The 16,203-nt window shown below is 33.9% G+C and overlaps 1 protein-coding gene across 4 annotated transcripts in view; it reads left to right on the top strand.

Moving 5' to 3' along the window:
- Positions 1-16,203, top strand: part of PCDH9 (protocadherin 9) — a 922,330-nt gene that overhangs the window by 603,573 nt on the left and 302,554 nt on the right. For 2 of the 4 annotated variants that reach the window (XM_047081114.1, XM_047081038.1), the window contains one exon: positions 4,163-4,238. In XM_047081114.1, coding sequence (XP_046937070.1) covers positions 4,163-4,238 — 76 coding nt within the window. Of the gene's footprint in view, positions 1-4,036; positions 4,239-16,203 lie in introns of all 4 variants that reach the window. The other 2 variants (XM_047080958.1, XM_047080886.1) reach the window with 1 other exon arrangement.

Raw genomic sequence — 16,203 nt, 5'->3', positions numbered from 1 at the left:
AGTGAAAGTGTTTGGTGATGTTTCTTAAATTAAACCAGTGTGGCCTCTTCTGACTTGCAGCATCCTGAACCTTTATTTGTATGCATGGCCCTTTATGCTTGTGTAGAGTACAGAATTTCTGATGAAAGTTTCACATGGTTAGGATTCATATCAGCAGCTCTGAGATAAAATAACATGAAGCAGCTTTAGTAGTTACTGGTTCCCATCTTATTCTTTCTCAGGGCAGCCAGGGACCTAGAGCTAACTTGTTAGTGATACATCAGATAAACAAATGTGACATTCAAACCGTTAACAAGACATAGCCAATAATAATAATAATGTTTACCATGGGAGAAAACGGAATGGATAGGAACTAGATTTTAGGAAAACAAGAGTGCGAAGGCTTTGGAAAATCTGAAGTAGTCTCATGATAACATATGTTGTCCCAATTCAGTCAGGCAGCGCTTCACTGTATTTATAACGCAAATTGGGTATATTTCCATGGGGATAACCCAGAAGCAGAATTCCCAGAGGCAGTAAGTAATAGCTTATCCTCTTCCTCTTTTTTGAATGTGCTAACAATTATAGGTTTCTTGAAAGGATAATGGGGAAAACCTTCACTTTTTTTAAAGGAGAAACCATGTATTTTAACTGTTGGTCTTTGGGGCGCCTGGGTGGCTCCGTCAGTTGAGCGTCCGACTTTGGCTGGGGTCATGATCTCATGATCTCATGGTTCGTGGGTTTAAGCCCTGCATCAGGCTCTGTGCTGGCAGCTCAGAGCCTGGAGCCTGCTTCGGATTCTGTGTCTCCCTCTGTCTCTGCCCCTCCCCTGCTCATGCTCTGTCTCTCTCTCAAAGATAAATAAACATTAAAAAAAAAATTAACTGTTGGTCTTCGTCTATGGCTTCCATGAAAACAGCTTCCCCTCAGAAAGGCTCTGAGCTGCCATGATATACAATTTAGGAGGCATGCCAAGGTTATGGGGTGCAGGCAGTTCCCCTACAAAAGGACAATACTTTTTTTTTTCCCCCAGTGGTGAAGGAATCACATCTTTAAAACAGCTTGGCCCTGGGCGTTAAAAGAGAATATGCAGCTCTAAATTTCAAGAATGATAACTACTTTTTATTGAGTACCTACTATGTGTCAAGTTTTATAAACCAGCAAGACTTCTTGGCACTATTTTGTCCATTTTACAAAGCCAGGAACTCATTCAAAGAGGTAAAGTCACTTGCCTTGGGCCATTCTCTGCAGAGCAAGGACTCCTGGCCAAGAGGTCTGGTTCTGGCTTCTTCACCTGGTCCTGTTGTGCAATAGCTGAGCAAGTATTGTTGAGTCCTTGATGACACCTACAACTCCTGATTCTTAACACTTCATGAATCCTTGTTTTCCTTCATTTCAGTCTATTCAGATCCTTTCCTTATATCTACCTTGAAATTTCAGACATTATTGTACCTGCATCAATCATTATGATGATAAATTAAAGATAGATTTGCTTGATCAATTTGCTTCGTACCATAATATCTGTGTTCCAGTTCTTAGTCCGCATGCATTACCACCCCCACTTCCCATTAGACTGATAAATTGTGCACACTTTTGCCAATTAAGACTTAAACATCTTTGAGTCAAATTAATTAGGAAATATTTCCATAAGCCACAGTAGTTTAAGCATTATATCACTCTAATTTACACTGTCATTACAAATAAATTATGCTAGATTTCTAACTTTGCTTATTCTCACTTATAAAGTGGTAAAGAAATATCATAATATAATATATGTGAGGTATATTTGAAATAGTTTTCTTCTAATTCTCAGTGAAATTATAGTACTGTGAGAACTGCTGGGTTCAGGTGTTACTGGTGTTGCCGATTTGGACATTTCTTAGGAGAAAAAAATATAGTAATTAAAGCAGTATTATTATGCTTAGAAGATCATAGATGGAAAATTTCCATTTTTCTTCTATGAAACATATACTTTATAATGGCTTATAAGGCCTGGAAATGCCTTATAAAGACTGAAGAATGTGTCCCATTGTCTTTCTCTGATATTTGACTTGTTTTACATTTAGCTGAGTTATAAGTAAGAAGTATTCCTCCAGAGATAGTACCAAAGATACTTTAATCACTGAAACTACAGACATTTTAGTAGGCCACTTTATTTATTTATTTATTTAATTTTATTATTATTATTTTTTGGTGGTTTGTACTTGTTAGGCCAATCACTTTAAAAAGATATGTTTGAGAGTCATGTATAATGGGCAGCCTGGTCATTGTCCTTAATACTGTGTTTATCACAAAAGGATACTGATCAGTTAAGGGCATATTGAAACAGAAACAGAAAATCCTTGTATTGGTTTTCTCTAAAGGGTTAATTTAGCACGAGAGAGGAAACAGTATAATAAATTTAAAAAAATTAAAAATAGCCACATTTTTCTTTCTATACAAGAAGAAATACATCTCAGATATTAATATTCAAGTTTGACTGGTATTTTCATGTAGCATTCACCTAGGCACATTTCAAAATCTCTTGGGGGTGGGGGTTTGATGGTACCGAGATAGTTGTGCATGAAGGTGAATGTGCTACAATAGACTCAATTAGTACCATTTATGAGTATAGTTTATGTGATGTTGGCATCAGTTCATTAAAAATGTACTGAACTATCAAATCATTTCACACAGGTCATTGAACAGCAATAAAGGGGTATCTCCATTATGACTCTGAGCTGGATTTGAACCAGTGACTCATAGGAAATAGACTATGTTCTATTGTTGTCTATAAAAATGCATTTATAGAGTAGCAGTATATCTATAGCATTTTGTGTCTAATTGCATTCTTTTTTCTTTGAAACGGATATAATCTATAAATCATCTTCTGGAAAAACACTCAAGTTTTAGGTATTATAAAGTGATTATACATTATACATTTATATTTTATATACTTTATTATTTATATAATCATAGTTTTATTAAATATGAGTAAGAGTGGTCACATGTGACATGATATTGAAAGGTCTTTTGGCTGTTAGAGCAGAATGAAAATTAAGTGCACTCAGACATACAGCACAAATTTACTACTCTCATATAATTCCAAAAGTCATAAATCTCCACCCCACACTGCTGTAAGTATTCCCATATCTTGTGGATTACATCAGCTAAAAGAATATTTACCAAGAGTACTAAGCAACAATCTGTGCTGAAATGCACACTTTTATTTTATTAGAACATTAAAATTTATTGAAGTAGCCATCTACATATTTTAGGTCACTTCTGACAGTGACATTGTACAAACAGATGCCAAAATAATATTCCAAACATCTTTCTGCTGGAATGTTCTATAGCCAATGACTGGTAGTAATATCTGAGCCAGTGGCAATAATGACTTCATTGCAAAAACTACCTTAAAATCATTAGGTAAACAAAATGCCTGTTCACTCAAAAGAAATGGAATGTCACATTATGTATGTATTTTATTCAGATCTATGGAACAAATATTTTCATATTTCTGCTTATTTCAAGTTTGTTTTTGTTTTTGTTTTTGTTTTATAATGGGTGGCCTGGTCATTGTCCTTAATACTGTGTTTATCACAAAAGGATACTGATTAGTTATGGGCATATTGAAACAGAAAATCCTTGTATTATTGGTTTTCTCTAAAGGGTTAAATTCACATGAGAGTATAATATATAAAAAAGTAAAATTAAAAATAGCAGCTTTTTTCTTTCTGTACGAGAACTACATTTCAGATATTAGTATATTAATATTTTACATATTAATATATATATTTACATATATATATTTGTCTTTCTTGCTATCATTTTGACAATTTGCCCTTAGGTTTTTTTGTTCTTAAATTAAACAAGACCGAAATTCCTTCTTGTGTTTTGCAAGTTGGACATTACGTAGCAAATAGCAAATGATAAAGTTTGTTCCTAGCTTTGTTCCAGTTTTATGTTTTCGTTTACATTGTGTCATCTGTTGAAAGTTGTTTTGCTGTTGTGTTCCGCTGCACCCATTTTACCTGAGAGGAGTGTTAATTGGCGTGTCCTGTGGTCTTCTTTGTAGTCGCAGCGCCGCGTTACGTTTCACCTCCCCGACGGCTCCCAGGAAAGCTGCAGTGACAGTGGTCTAGGCGACCACGAGCCGGTGGGTAGTGGAACCCTGATCTCACACCCTCTTCCTCTGGTTCAGCCACAGGACGAGTTCTACGACCAGGCCTCTCCGGACAAGAGGACCGAAGCAGATGGCAACTCCGACCCCAACTCTGGTGAGTCCCCTTGTCAATTCTGACTGCTTGGAGTTCTGGCTTGCTGTTGTGTGCGCTCGAGTTTTAACAGTGATTGGGGGAAGGAAGTACACGGACAGTCGGTTGTTTTCTGCTGGCTTTATTGTTGTTGTATTCAAAATATTTAAAGTCTACTGTGCTTCTTGTTCTGTGAAATGCTGTTTTCCAAAGGCTTTTGTTTTTTTTAAACGATACAATAGTGATTGATTAAAACAAGTGTGAAGAGGGTGATAATGGTTTTGGGGTTTTACTTTTTTTGTGTGTTTCAATTGTTGGGTATGTTTTTAAACAATGCATTGAACAAGTGGAAAGAGTGGGATGGAATTGGCAAATGGCTTTATTCTCCACAGATCCATACCCCACCTCAGAAATCACTGCCCCTTCAAAGTAAGCCCCTTGAAGTTCCTTCTTTCTTTGTCTTTGGAGGAAATTTTGGCAAGTGCTGTACCATTTTGGTGATGCTATTTACTGTTATTAGAAAGCATCACTGACTAGCTCACTTCTATTAAAAAGTTAAAAGTCTGATTTAATAATTATTTCCAGTCCAGAGTAATGACCATGATTTCTATTCAATTTAAGTTAAAACTGTTTTCAAACTCATCTTGAACCTGCATCAAACTGGTCGCCTATGGTGAGAGATGGGGATGGGGTGAGTTTTCCCTAATTTGCTAGCTACTTCTCTTCTCCAGCTGTAGACATTAATGTGCCTCTGGCAGTTCTATGGTTGAAGTGGAATACCGAGGAGAGGCCAAAAAGCACAAAAAGGCCTTCATAACTAGTCCTGGTGTTGGTGGTCTCTGACTTCTAGGATTTTAAACGGACTCTGTTTCCAGGGTGGTGGTGGGGATCTTTTATACGTATTACCTGCCCCCTCCCAAGCTGTGCATCCATTTCTCCATGTCTCTCTGATGTCTTTCTTCTCTTTGGCTTGTGTAGTTACCTTCGCATCTTCTTTCTGCTACAGTTTCTCCCTACTCCCACTTAGGAAGACCTAAGTGAATTACACACCAGCTCTGGTTTTTAATCTTTCATATTATATATGTTCACCTATAAGTAAAACATAAGTGCATCTTTTTACTTCACATACCCAGAGGGGCAGGCCATATGCAAAGAGGCAACTTCTCATTATACAGCATTTGGTAGACTGGCCCACTGTCCGCCTTAGATTTCTTGGTTTTGATTAGTCTCTAAAGTACCACTGAATCGAAGTGGTTGCGCTGACTTATCCTTTCCTGGACTTGTATGAAATGGTGACATAGGTAGGATAGCTCTTTCTAAGCTGATTTCCTGGTTTCCAACTTCCCTCTTCCCAGTTTTGAAACATTTCTTATTGGCATTAAGCTAAGAGTACCAAAACTGGTTCTTGGCTTCCTCTTCTGGTTATGGGAATGGTTGGATTCTCTTATCTTCAGGCCTTAGCTAAAACTAAGACTCCATTTAGAGCAGATACTTTTATGCCTTGTCTATACAATTCACCAAAGATTTTTCATTTGTTTGTTTGTTTTTACAGAAGTAAAGGGGGGAAAAAGGCATACAGAAATATGGTTAACCTAAGGTACCTTAGGCCAGAACTTTATCCAAAATGTGTAACTACTCACCCAATGACTCCTTAGACCAGGGCAATAGCACTAAATGAGCTGCCAAATGGGAGAAGGCAGAAGAGATTCTAAAGCACCCCCCCTCCAAATAAGTCCCTTTTAAGCTTGAAGAGGCCCCCAGAGTTTTTACCAATCCAGTCACATGGAAAAAGAAAGCCAAGGGATGATGCACCCTTGCACACTGCAACATTCAACTCAACAAAGTGACTCCACCCGGGAGAATCATAGTCAATAAAATGTGTTAAACTGAACAGTGCTCCTTGGTGGAGACAGCATCCTTATTTATCTTTAGAAAAGAAGAAAATAGGCAGATAGGGAAAGGAGGAGCCCTGAGGGCCCCTGGAGGCCAACTATGCTTTTGATATTTAATGGGACTTAAAATATTAACTTCCTTTGTAAATGTCTAGAACAGAATTAATTAGAATAGCCTAGAAATATTAAGAGATTCATAACTAAATGGTAATTCATATTAGGATCGTATTATGATATATTATCTGAAAATTCTGTAGTTGCATTTTGTAATTAACTTTGAGGAATTTGTGAAGTGAGGTATAGAATAATTGAAGCACTAATCTTCAATAGTAATAATCTTGCTATTTAGATCTAAACTGTATTTTTTGTCTTCAGTGGGATTTTCTGTCTGTGGTGTGATAATTCTTGAAGAGCTAAGATTTTGTAGTAACCATGCTATCTTCATATAAATCATGAATGTAGGTATTATCTGTAGAGTTATTAAGTATCAAATCTGTATGGATACCTTTTTTTCCCAAATATTAAGCTTCTCAATAAAAATAAATCTTTAAAGATTAGTAGTAAAAAGTAACTTTTTTTCATTATATATTTTAAAAGAAATTAATGAAAATGGTATCTTATGGGAGAGATTTTTGGAAAGATTGGGCTTTAATATAGAGTCTTGCTTCTAAACACACACATGATGTACAATATTTTTTTCCTTCCAATTTTATACTTTGGGTTTGTTGGCATCATAAATTTTATATTATATGAAGCTCATGAATTTTGAAAAAGGTGAAGAAAGTATGAAGGTCTTTACATACAGTGCCAAAAATAAGGTTTGCAAATTATGCTATAGTTTATGGCTTTTGTAAATAATATTGTGTAAAATCTACAGTAATCTTTATATCAGATATGACTCATGCCAATAATTTAGATGTGCTGGACATACAACTTTCTTTTTTTCTCACATTGAAAAAAAAATCAAGCCCACATTTCACTAGTGTGGCAGAGACTTTACTTTTCTTTCCCCCTCAATTTCACAGGCTCTACATCATGCTGAAAAAAGTTGAAATATTCTGGTCCCTGGGACATCCACCCATTTACATGTCTACTGAGATGCCCATTGTCTTATGTGTCCACATGGGTCTCAAATGATACTGCCTTCGCCCCAGTCCTCCTGGCTCCTTCAGGATTACTGCCATTTTCTTCATGCCACTAATGGGCAAAGAGTTTGCACGTGGCTATCTCTGGCCCATAGTGCCTAGATGTGTGGTATGTTTATCACCCTCTAGGATCTTCCTACCTCCCTGGACTCTGACTCAGGTCTGTCTAATCCTAATTCTTTAGGTTTTTCAGAGTTCTGCCCAACAAGCACATGTAAAGTCTCTCCCTCTATTACTATTTCTTTTCATCCCTTTCCTTCCTAGCCAGGCTAAGTTAATGTTTTTAATGTCTGGAGTTGGAGATCCCCACTATATTTCTTGATAGTTTTCCACAAAGACACAATCCCCCCAATCTCTCTCCTTTTTTTTTTTTTTTTTTTTTTTTTTTTTGCTTAGTAGCTATTGAGAAAATAATCACCATGGTAGGTTTAGGATTTTGCAAAATAACTGATGTTTTTACTATTCTCTACCCTGTTTCATCTTCATCTATGCAATGAATACCAAAACCTGTATGAATAGGCTGGGGTAGGTAAAGGGATATATATAAGAAGAAAAAAAATATATGTATATTTCAAAATTATTTTCATAAATAATTGTGTAAAATGATATTTGTGTTTATTGCTAAAACAATTTGAGAGCATGCTTTTAAATTTTATAGTAGGTGGATATAAAAGTGATAAGTAAAATAAATTATTCCCTTTTAATGAAGTGGTTTTTAAAAACATATGGTGAATAACTCCAACCCCATTAATCATTGATTACCACATGAAATTCAGTTCTCACAGGAAATCTAAGATATATACTTGATTAGTTTATTAATTTATAAAGTGAATTGGTGCCCTAGAAGCCTCCAGTGGTGACCAGTGAGTTTGTTTCTTTTTTCAGTGTCATAAAAGAATTTTTATGACAATTGCAGATTTATGAGTATGTGTTGGGTTTTAAATGATATCAAGAATTATTTATTTTGTTAGATGTGATAATGAAATTGTAGTTTTATTAAAAGAAAATCCTTATTGGTAGTGATAGATTGTGAATTTAATGGAGAAACAGTTTGATGTTTAGAATTTGTTTTAATAATACTCCAACAAAATACTAATAATGATGATAATGATGAGAGTGATGACAGGAATTAAACAATGAAATGTTAGTGGTTGTTGAGGTTGGATAATGGCTGTAGGGAGCTTTATTATACTGTTGTCTCTAATTTTTGAAAAGTTTTAAAATTCCTCAAATACAGAGTTTATTTTAAGTATACAGTGAGAGAGTGATATAAAGGTCAGAGTCAATATGTGAAATATACATGTTCTTCCTTTTTCTATTAATTGTTTTGATCCAAAGATATAGTGTATTTTACAAAACTATAGCCAGATGGTTTTGTATATAGCAAGCATATTTTATACATCGAAGTACATTTCAAATGGTGAAATAGCAATTAGACAGAGATTTTCAGTAATTACATTTGTATTTAGAAAACCAGAATGTAAATTGGTATATGCCTCCATTAAAGTCCTTTTGAGTAATATAAAGTCTTTGAAAAGTTCTCTTTAGAATATAGCAATAAAATCATTAGGCAGTAACTTCAGCTCTGCTCTGTTTGTATGACACCCAGGGGGAATTTAAGGACAGGGCATGACAAGCGTCCTACGGCAACCAAATAGATGGTATCTCTGTGTTCTAGGCACATCTGAGTCCTAAAGCATACTTGGTCAACTATGCCACAAATAACACACTCACATGCAGAATTTCTTGCACAGAATTTTGTCACCTTTTCTGCGTATAGAAATTTATACTATTCTCAAATAGCAGAGTAAATAATATTTCCTTAAGAAGTTAACTCATTAATGTTATCATACACTCCAAGTATAATTCGATAAAATCACTACTTCTAAGAAAATAGTTAAGGGGATTTTCAGTTGAAGGTTGCTATTTAAACAACTGTAACTAGACTGATGAAACAATCTCACTAATTTAAAAGCAAACAAAAACAATTATGTGATCAGATCAGGAAGAGCTTATTACTACTAATTCAGAATAAAGGCTTAATCTTGTCCCATTGAGAATCATGAATAGAGTCATTTTCATATCTGGCATTTCTTTTAAATGTCACTTTAAAGGATTTTCTGCTGTTTAATCATGTGCAAAATTGCAGATTGTATTTACTTTATTAAAGCCCTATCTGTTCATATGCTCCTGATTCTACCTGGACTGTATGTGAATCAGTTGGTGAACTTTTCACTAAGGATAATTTTGATACTTGAGGATATTTATGCGATGGGTAATATTTATTCGGTCTACTTATGAGTCAGGAATGCCAGTAAATGTTTTAATATATTGCTTATGATCCCACACCAATAATACAAGTTAGATAGTATTATAAGTCAACTGAATAAATTCAGAAACTTAAAGTTATTTGTCTAAAGCTACTTAGCAAGTAGCTGAAGCAGAATGTGAACATTAGGAGTGCCTGACTCAACAGCTTATGCTCTTACTATTCAGAGAAACTACCTTCAGTATACACATATTTTATGGCAGTGTCATCACTGACATTGAGCTTTAAATTCTAGGACACTAATATATATACGTGTGTGTGTGTGTGTGTGTGTGTACACACACATATGTATATATATATTTAAATTTTTATATTTTAATTTGTATTAAACATATATTTTTAATTTTTATATTTTAATGTAAATATATATATATTTTATTTTTTACTTTTTACTTTTTTTATTTTTTTCTGGCTGCCTTAAGCCTCATGTACTCACTAGACCCTGTAAAAATGTTCCTTCTCAGGCTGTTGGAGAAAACTTTCCATGCTTCTGGGTGGACTTTAGGGATCTGGTTGATGTGAAGTTGGACTCACCTTTCTGCTCTCATGTTGCAGTTCTTGTCAACACTAATCTTATTTTTAAGAGAAAATTTGAGAAATTGAATCTTAAGATAAGTTTTTTGAATGGTCTGATAGTTAGAGAACAACTTGTGAAAGATCTCCTCTGGTAGTTTTCGTTTGTAGGGTTGTTTGTTTTTTTGACATTGGGCTAATGACAATTTAGTGCTTCATAAAACCCTGCAGATCATACAGTATAAAATATTTTCATAAAAGAGTCATGAAAAGGGAAGGCTTTGCCTATAGTTACACAGCTTGTGAGTGAACTCATATATGCCAACTCTTGTTTACTGTTTTTTTCGATGGAAAAATTTTTCCTTTTCAAGACCCTTATACTCTCTCCTCAGAGCAAACCTGTATGATTATTTGATTAACAACCGTCTCTCCCTTTAATCAGTAAGGACAATTTGCTTACCTTTATATTCTCTTTGCATAACAGAACCTGGCCTAGAGTAGGCCAGCCATGTATATTTGTTGACTGAATGAATAAATCAATATTTCAGAAACATAATCAGACAAATTAAAGGTGTTTACCAAGATAAAAATGAATAAACAAACAAAAACTAGAGAGAATTACACCATGTTAACTGTGGTTATCTTTAGCTTGGAGCATTGATTTCTTCTTTTTAATTGTCTATATTTTTCACAATTTTAATAATGTATTCAAAATTATATTTTCATTTGGTGATGAGGTGACATGAATGGAAGGCACCTGATATAGAGCTGAGAAAAAATTCATTCTTAATGCATACATATTTGTTATATCTAGTAAAATTTTACATTAAAATATTCTTCCCATCAGTTTATATGCTAAGAAATATTGAAAATTTAAAATATTTGGGCAAAAGACACAGACTGTCATTTTGGGGAGAAAAGAAAAACTAGTAAAGTAAAAAAAGACTTTAAAAAACTCAGAAAAAAATATAATTAAATCCAAATTCCAATCCTAAGAATTTGTGCTACTACTAACCTGCAGGGGGAAAAAAATCAGTAACAATAATATGCTTTGAGAATTAAATTAAGCATGAATTTGACTTTTTTGGTATAGTATTGTATTAAATAGTTTTATGATCTGTATTTAAATGTTTTTGTAAGTAGCCTGGGTTGAGCTAATTATACAAACTCAAAGAAAATTGTTCAGAAGTTTTATATTGTTACCTGTTGTGTTCATTTCCCCATGGGATTTTTATAATCCATTCATGGTGATCCTGGCATAGGGGGCCCTAAGTTAATGAATGTAGAGATCCTTAGGGAATATTATAAATAAAAGGTAATCAGTCCTACTGTGATTTGAGTTTAAGGGGGAGGAGGTTGACAAAAACTCAGGAACTTAAAAAAATAATTTTATTGCCCTTTTAATCCTATGACACTTTAAAATTTTGCTTTATTAAATATATTTTTCTAAACCTAACCTCAAAACTTATCTATTGTTATCTATTTTCACCTCAAAATCAGAGAGGGCAGAAAGTTTTCTAGAGTAGAATCATCGAGATTATAAACCAAATATGTATCTACTCACCTCCATATCTATCTATCTATCTATCTATCTATCATCTGTGTTCTTTTGCTGATTACAACACTTAGTGCCTTATAACAACACACATTCATAATGTCATAGTATCTTTACATCAAGAGTCTGAGCATAGCTTGGCTGAGTTCTTTGTTTAGGGTCTCAAAAGCCTACAGCCAAGGTATCAGGGAGGTTGCATTCTTATTTGCATGCAAACCATGGAAGAATTTACTAAGATTTTTCAGACTGTCAACAAAATTTATTTCCTTGCATTAGTAGGACTAAGAACCCCAGCATCTTTCTGGTTTTTAACTGGAGACTGCTTTCAGCTCCTAGAGGCCACCCGCAGCTGCCTTCCAACATGCCTACTTACTTCTTTAAAGCCCATCAGGGAGACAGAGTCTCTATAGTGAGTTTGTAGCAGCATTAAGTCTTACAGACTTAATCACAGGAGTGATATTCCACCACCATTTCCGTATTCTATTGGTTAGAAGCAAGTCTCAGGTCCTGCCCACACTCAAGCAAATGGTATACACATAGTTGTGAACACCCGGAGGTAGGGGCTATGAGGGGCCACCCTAGAGTAGTTCTACCATAATCTATATAAGACTTAGTTATCCTGATATATCTTAGTATTTAAAGTTTTTTGCTTCAGATCCTTTATTCGCTTGGCTTTTCCATGATTTACTTATTTATTTATTAATTTGTCTGTTCGTTCTGTAAATACTCATGTAGAGGCTACTGTATACCAGGTACTAAGACAGGTTCTAGAATAGACATTAAAACTGAGACTTAGAAAACCTTACAAAAACTCACTGTTACTATAAACTAGGAGAGCAAAAGTTCTTACTCTGAGTTCCTTAGTTGGCAAAGCCTACGAGAAGGTTTTTGGGAAATGTGTGAAGTTCCTGAAATTGTTTTGCATTTTTTTTTCTATGATGGTATGATATGAGCATTTTATAGACTGTTAAGAAAACAAAAAACAAAAAAAAAAGAATTAGAAGAAAAAGGAAAATAAGCACTGATTTCCTTAGAAGATACTGGATGCTAATACGTTAGTGAACTATAATATGCTAATGGTTAAGTGTATAAAAAAGTGGGTTTTAGCATACAATAAGTCTTGAATAAGTAATCAGTAAAGATTCTTTTGATAAAGTGATGCTTTAAAGAAGTGGCATTGAATGAATAGAAATTGTCTAAGTAAATAAAATGTTTGTGCATATGCATGTGTGCACGTGTGCAAGCACTCTTGCCAGTGTAGGCTTCTTGGTGCTATTAAAGGTCATGGCCAGTTGGGCAAGCAGTGAATAGTTCAATAACTTTGAAGCACATGAAAATATGATTAGGTCTGCTTCTTGGGCTGAGATTCCTAACCTCCAAAATGGGACTATTAATAATCTATACAAATATTATTATAAAAATTACAGTTATTTGATACAGATATTAACCTAGCACAGAACCTGAAACATAGTAGATACTCCGTGAATGGTTGATATTAAATTGTTTGAGTGTGTGACAATAAATGAAACTGGATTCAGAAATAGGTTGGGACCAGATTTTAAATGATGGTAAGGATAGGATATAGCAGAGAAGGGAAAAGAAAGACTTGAGGGTCTTTTCAAGATTTCAGTTTGTGAGACATTGGAAAATTATGAAATGAAATAAATGAGGGAATATAAGAGAAAAACTCAGGTTAGGAATTACCAATTTTTCCTTTAATGTTGAAGTTTGAACTGCTGGACAAGATTATCTAGGAAGTGGGAATATGATTCTGGGTTGGAAACTGGAAACTAATGAAACAACGTGAATGAAATTCTTTGAGAAAATATCATAATTATGAGGAGAGACAAGGAACCCAAGAAAGAAATCATAACAAACCTTAGCATTTAAGGCAGGCAAAGGTGAAGGTGGAGTGGAGTAAAGATATTTGAAAACTCTGGGGAGATTTAAGTCCTGTATATAGTTAATGACTTTTTTTGAGAGCAGTGTGGAATTGTTATTAAGAACAAAGACTATGGAATCAAAATAACCTATGACCTAACACACTGAAGGTTGGGGCCAGCGGGCCACTGGCATATAACATGCTCAGTTTACAGGTATCATTATATTTTAATACTAGTATTATCACTAGATAGTGAAAAAGTATAGAACAAGCAAAATATGTATCTGATTATTTAACAATATAGGCTCCAGTCAGGTTTTAAAAATTACCATAGTGAATTTTAATATGTAAAATTGTTGGGGCACCTGGGTGGCTCAGTCGGTTAAGCATCCAACTTCGGCTCAGGTCATAATCTCTAGGTCAGTGAGTTTGAACCCCAGGTCGGGCTCTGTGCTGACAGCTCAGAGCCTGGAGCCTGCTTCAGATTCTGTGTCTCCTTCTTCTCTCTCTTCCCCTCCCCCATTCATGCCCTGTTTCTCTCTCTCTCAAAAATAAATAAACATTAAAAAAAATAAAATGAAATGAAAAATTGTTATACATTTGAAGAAATTAAATTCCAAAAAAATGTTAGCTTCAAATTCTAAAAAACTTTATGCTTTAAATTCTTTTCATGTGACTTTTTTATCGTATCTGATGAGCATCACTATTTTATTTTTGCTAAATAAAGACTGGTAAAAATTATGTACTAAAGCATATTTATGTTCCAGTATTTGCATTGTTTTACTTTAAAATACTTATGTTCAGTTTAATATTTTTAAAGTATTTGTTATTAATTATACACAATATATTTTCTGTTTATTATCATTTTATTTTTTTAAAAAAAAGATACAATTAGATGACTTTATAAAATATTACTTAATGTAGTTAAAAGATGGCTGTAAAGCAGGCAGGGACACAAGCTTTCCTGCTGGAAAGTTTTAGATCTCATCAATTCAAAGTATGACTTAATTCCCAAAAATAATTAGCTTTGAGTACTCATTTATTGTAAATACTTAAAACATTTTAGTAAATACTCTCTTGCATTTAAGCTTATTAAACGGGTCACAAAGTGTTTAGTATTATAGTAGAAAAATCTATAGTAACAATATGCCTCCTAGTGTAAAGTAAGGGTAATGTCAACTTTCATTGGTGTGCTGGAGGAATTGAATTTCCTTAGCTATATGCTGTCATGTGATGCATTCTTCTACGGATCCATAAAGAGAAATGATGTTACTTAACCCTGAGCGTGTGGTATGCCCTAGTGGTGAAAAACTGTTTGTATGTCTCTGTTTATATTTTGAGATTGGTAGAAGTGATAGGTAAATCAGTAGTGATATCTAAAAAGAGCTTACTGATTTCAGTAACTCTTAGAAGCATAAAACTAAGTTGTTCTTTTTTTAAACCTCAAAATAAAGCCATCTCACAGAAAAGCGTGGAAATAATTACTAATTACAAAGGACATATGCTCATAAAATCAATGTCTCTTGTGATGTCTCTTATCTTTTTTTAATCTTTATTTATTTATTTTGAAAGGGGGGGGTAGGAGAGAAAGAGAGAGCGTGAGTGTGAGTAGGAGAGGGTCAGAGAGAGGGAGAGAGAGAGAATCCCAAGCAGGTTCCACGCTGTCAGCACAGAGCCACTGCAGGGATGGATCTCACCAATCTTGAGTTCATGACCTGAGCTGAAATGAAGAGTTGGACACTAAATCGTGGGAGCCACCATGTACCCCATATTATTTTATCTTAATATATAAAAATAAATAAATAAAATAAAATGTCTATAGAGTTTTAAAACAATTTGAAAGTTTTGAAGAAATACAGCTGTTTGTGTAAAATGTCCCAAATTTACCTTAATGCTATTTGACATACATTTTCGCCAGGAGATATATTCAGATTTATGTGACTAACAAATATATGACTACCCAAATTTTAATAACCCTGAAGTAAGTTTGCCAGATAAAGCACAGGATGACCAGTTACATTTAAATTTCATATAAATAGTGAATTTCATATAAACAATTCTAGAGGGAGATCTATGTATATCCCAAATATAGCAATATTGCAATATACCTTGTAATATTTAATAGTTACTTAGACTAAAATACATTTATTGTTTACCTGAAATTTAAATTTATTTATTTTTTCTAAATCTGGTAGCTTTACCCTAATGATACACTGAATGAATTAAATCATATAATTCAAATATTATGAGGAAATCTATCCTGGGTATATATTTAATTGTAAATAATATTCAGATCAGTGATTTGTTGACCTTATATTAGAATTTGTCATGCAACATTGCCTCATGTAAAAACATCATTTATATATCATTAATATATAATAATCATTTATATATCATTAATATAATATTATATAATATATATTATATATATGTTAATTCCTGTGTACAGAAAATAATCATATTTCAACATTGGAAATTCAGTTTGTGCTTATATATAACACTGTAAATGTACTGTTCCAATGCTGAATGATGATATCTATGTTGGTCTTTTACTGTTGTTTCAAACAGAAATTCTGGTTAAAGTTTTTGATTCCTGATTGTTTATTTATTTATTTATTTATTTATTGCTTTGATGGTTCTTGCAATACATCATATTTTAGGATTCTTTATGTT

Source organism: Lynx rufus, unplaced genomic scaffold (assembly GCF_022079265.1).
Source record: "Lynx rufus isolate CCGP_SWC_20201006 ecotype Redwood Valley unplaced genomic scaffold, mLynRuf1.p SCAF_1, whole genome shotgun sequence".
Classification (NCBI taxonomy): Eukaryota; Metazoa; Chordata; class Mammalia; order Carnivora; family Felidae; genus Lynx; species Lynx rufus.
The sequence above is the reverse complement of the archived record's forward strand: the minus strand, read 5'-3'. Positions and strand labels throughout refer to the sequence as shown.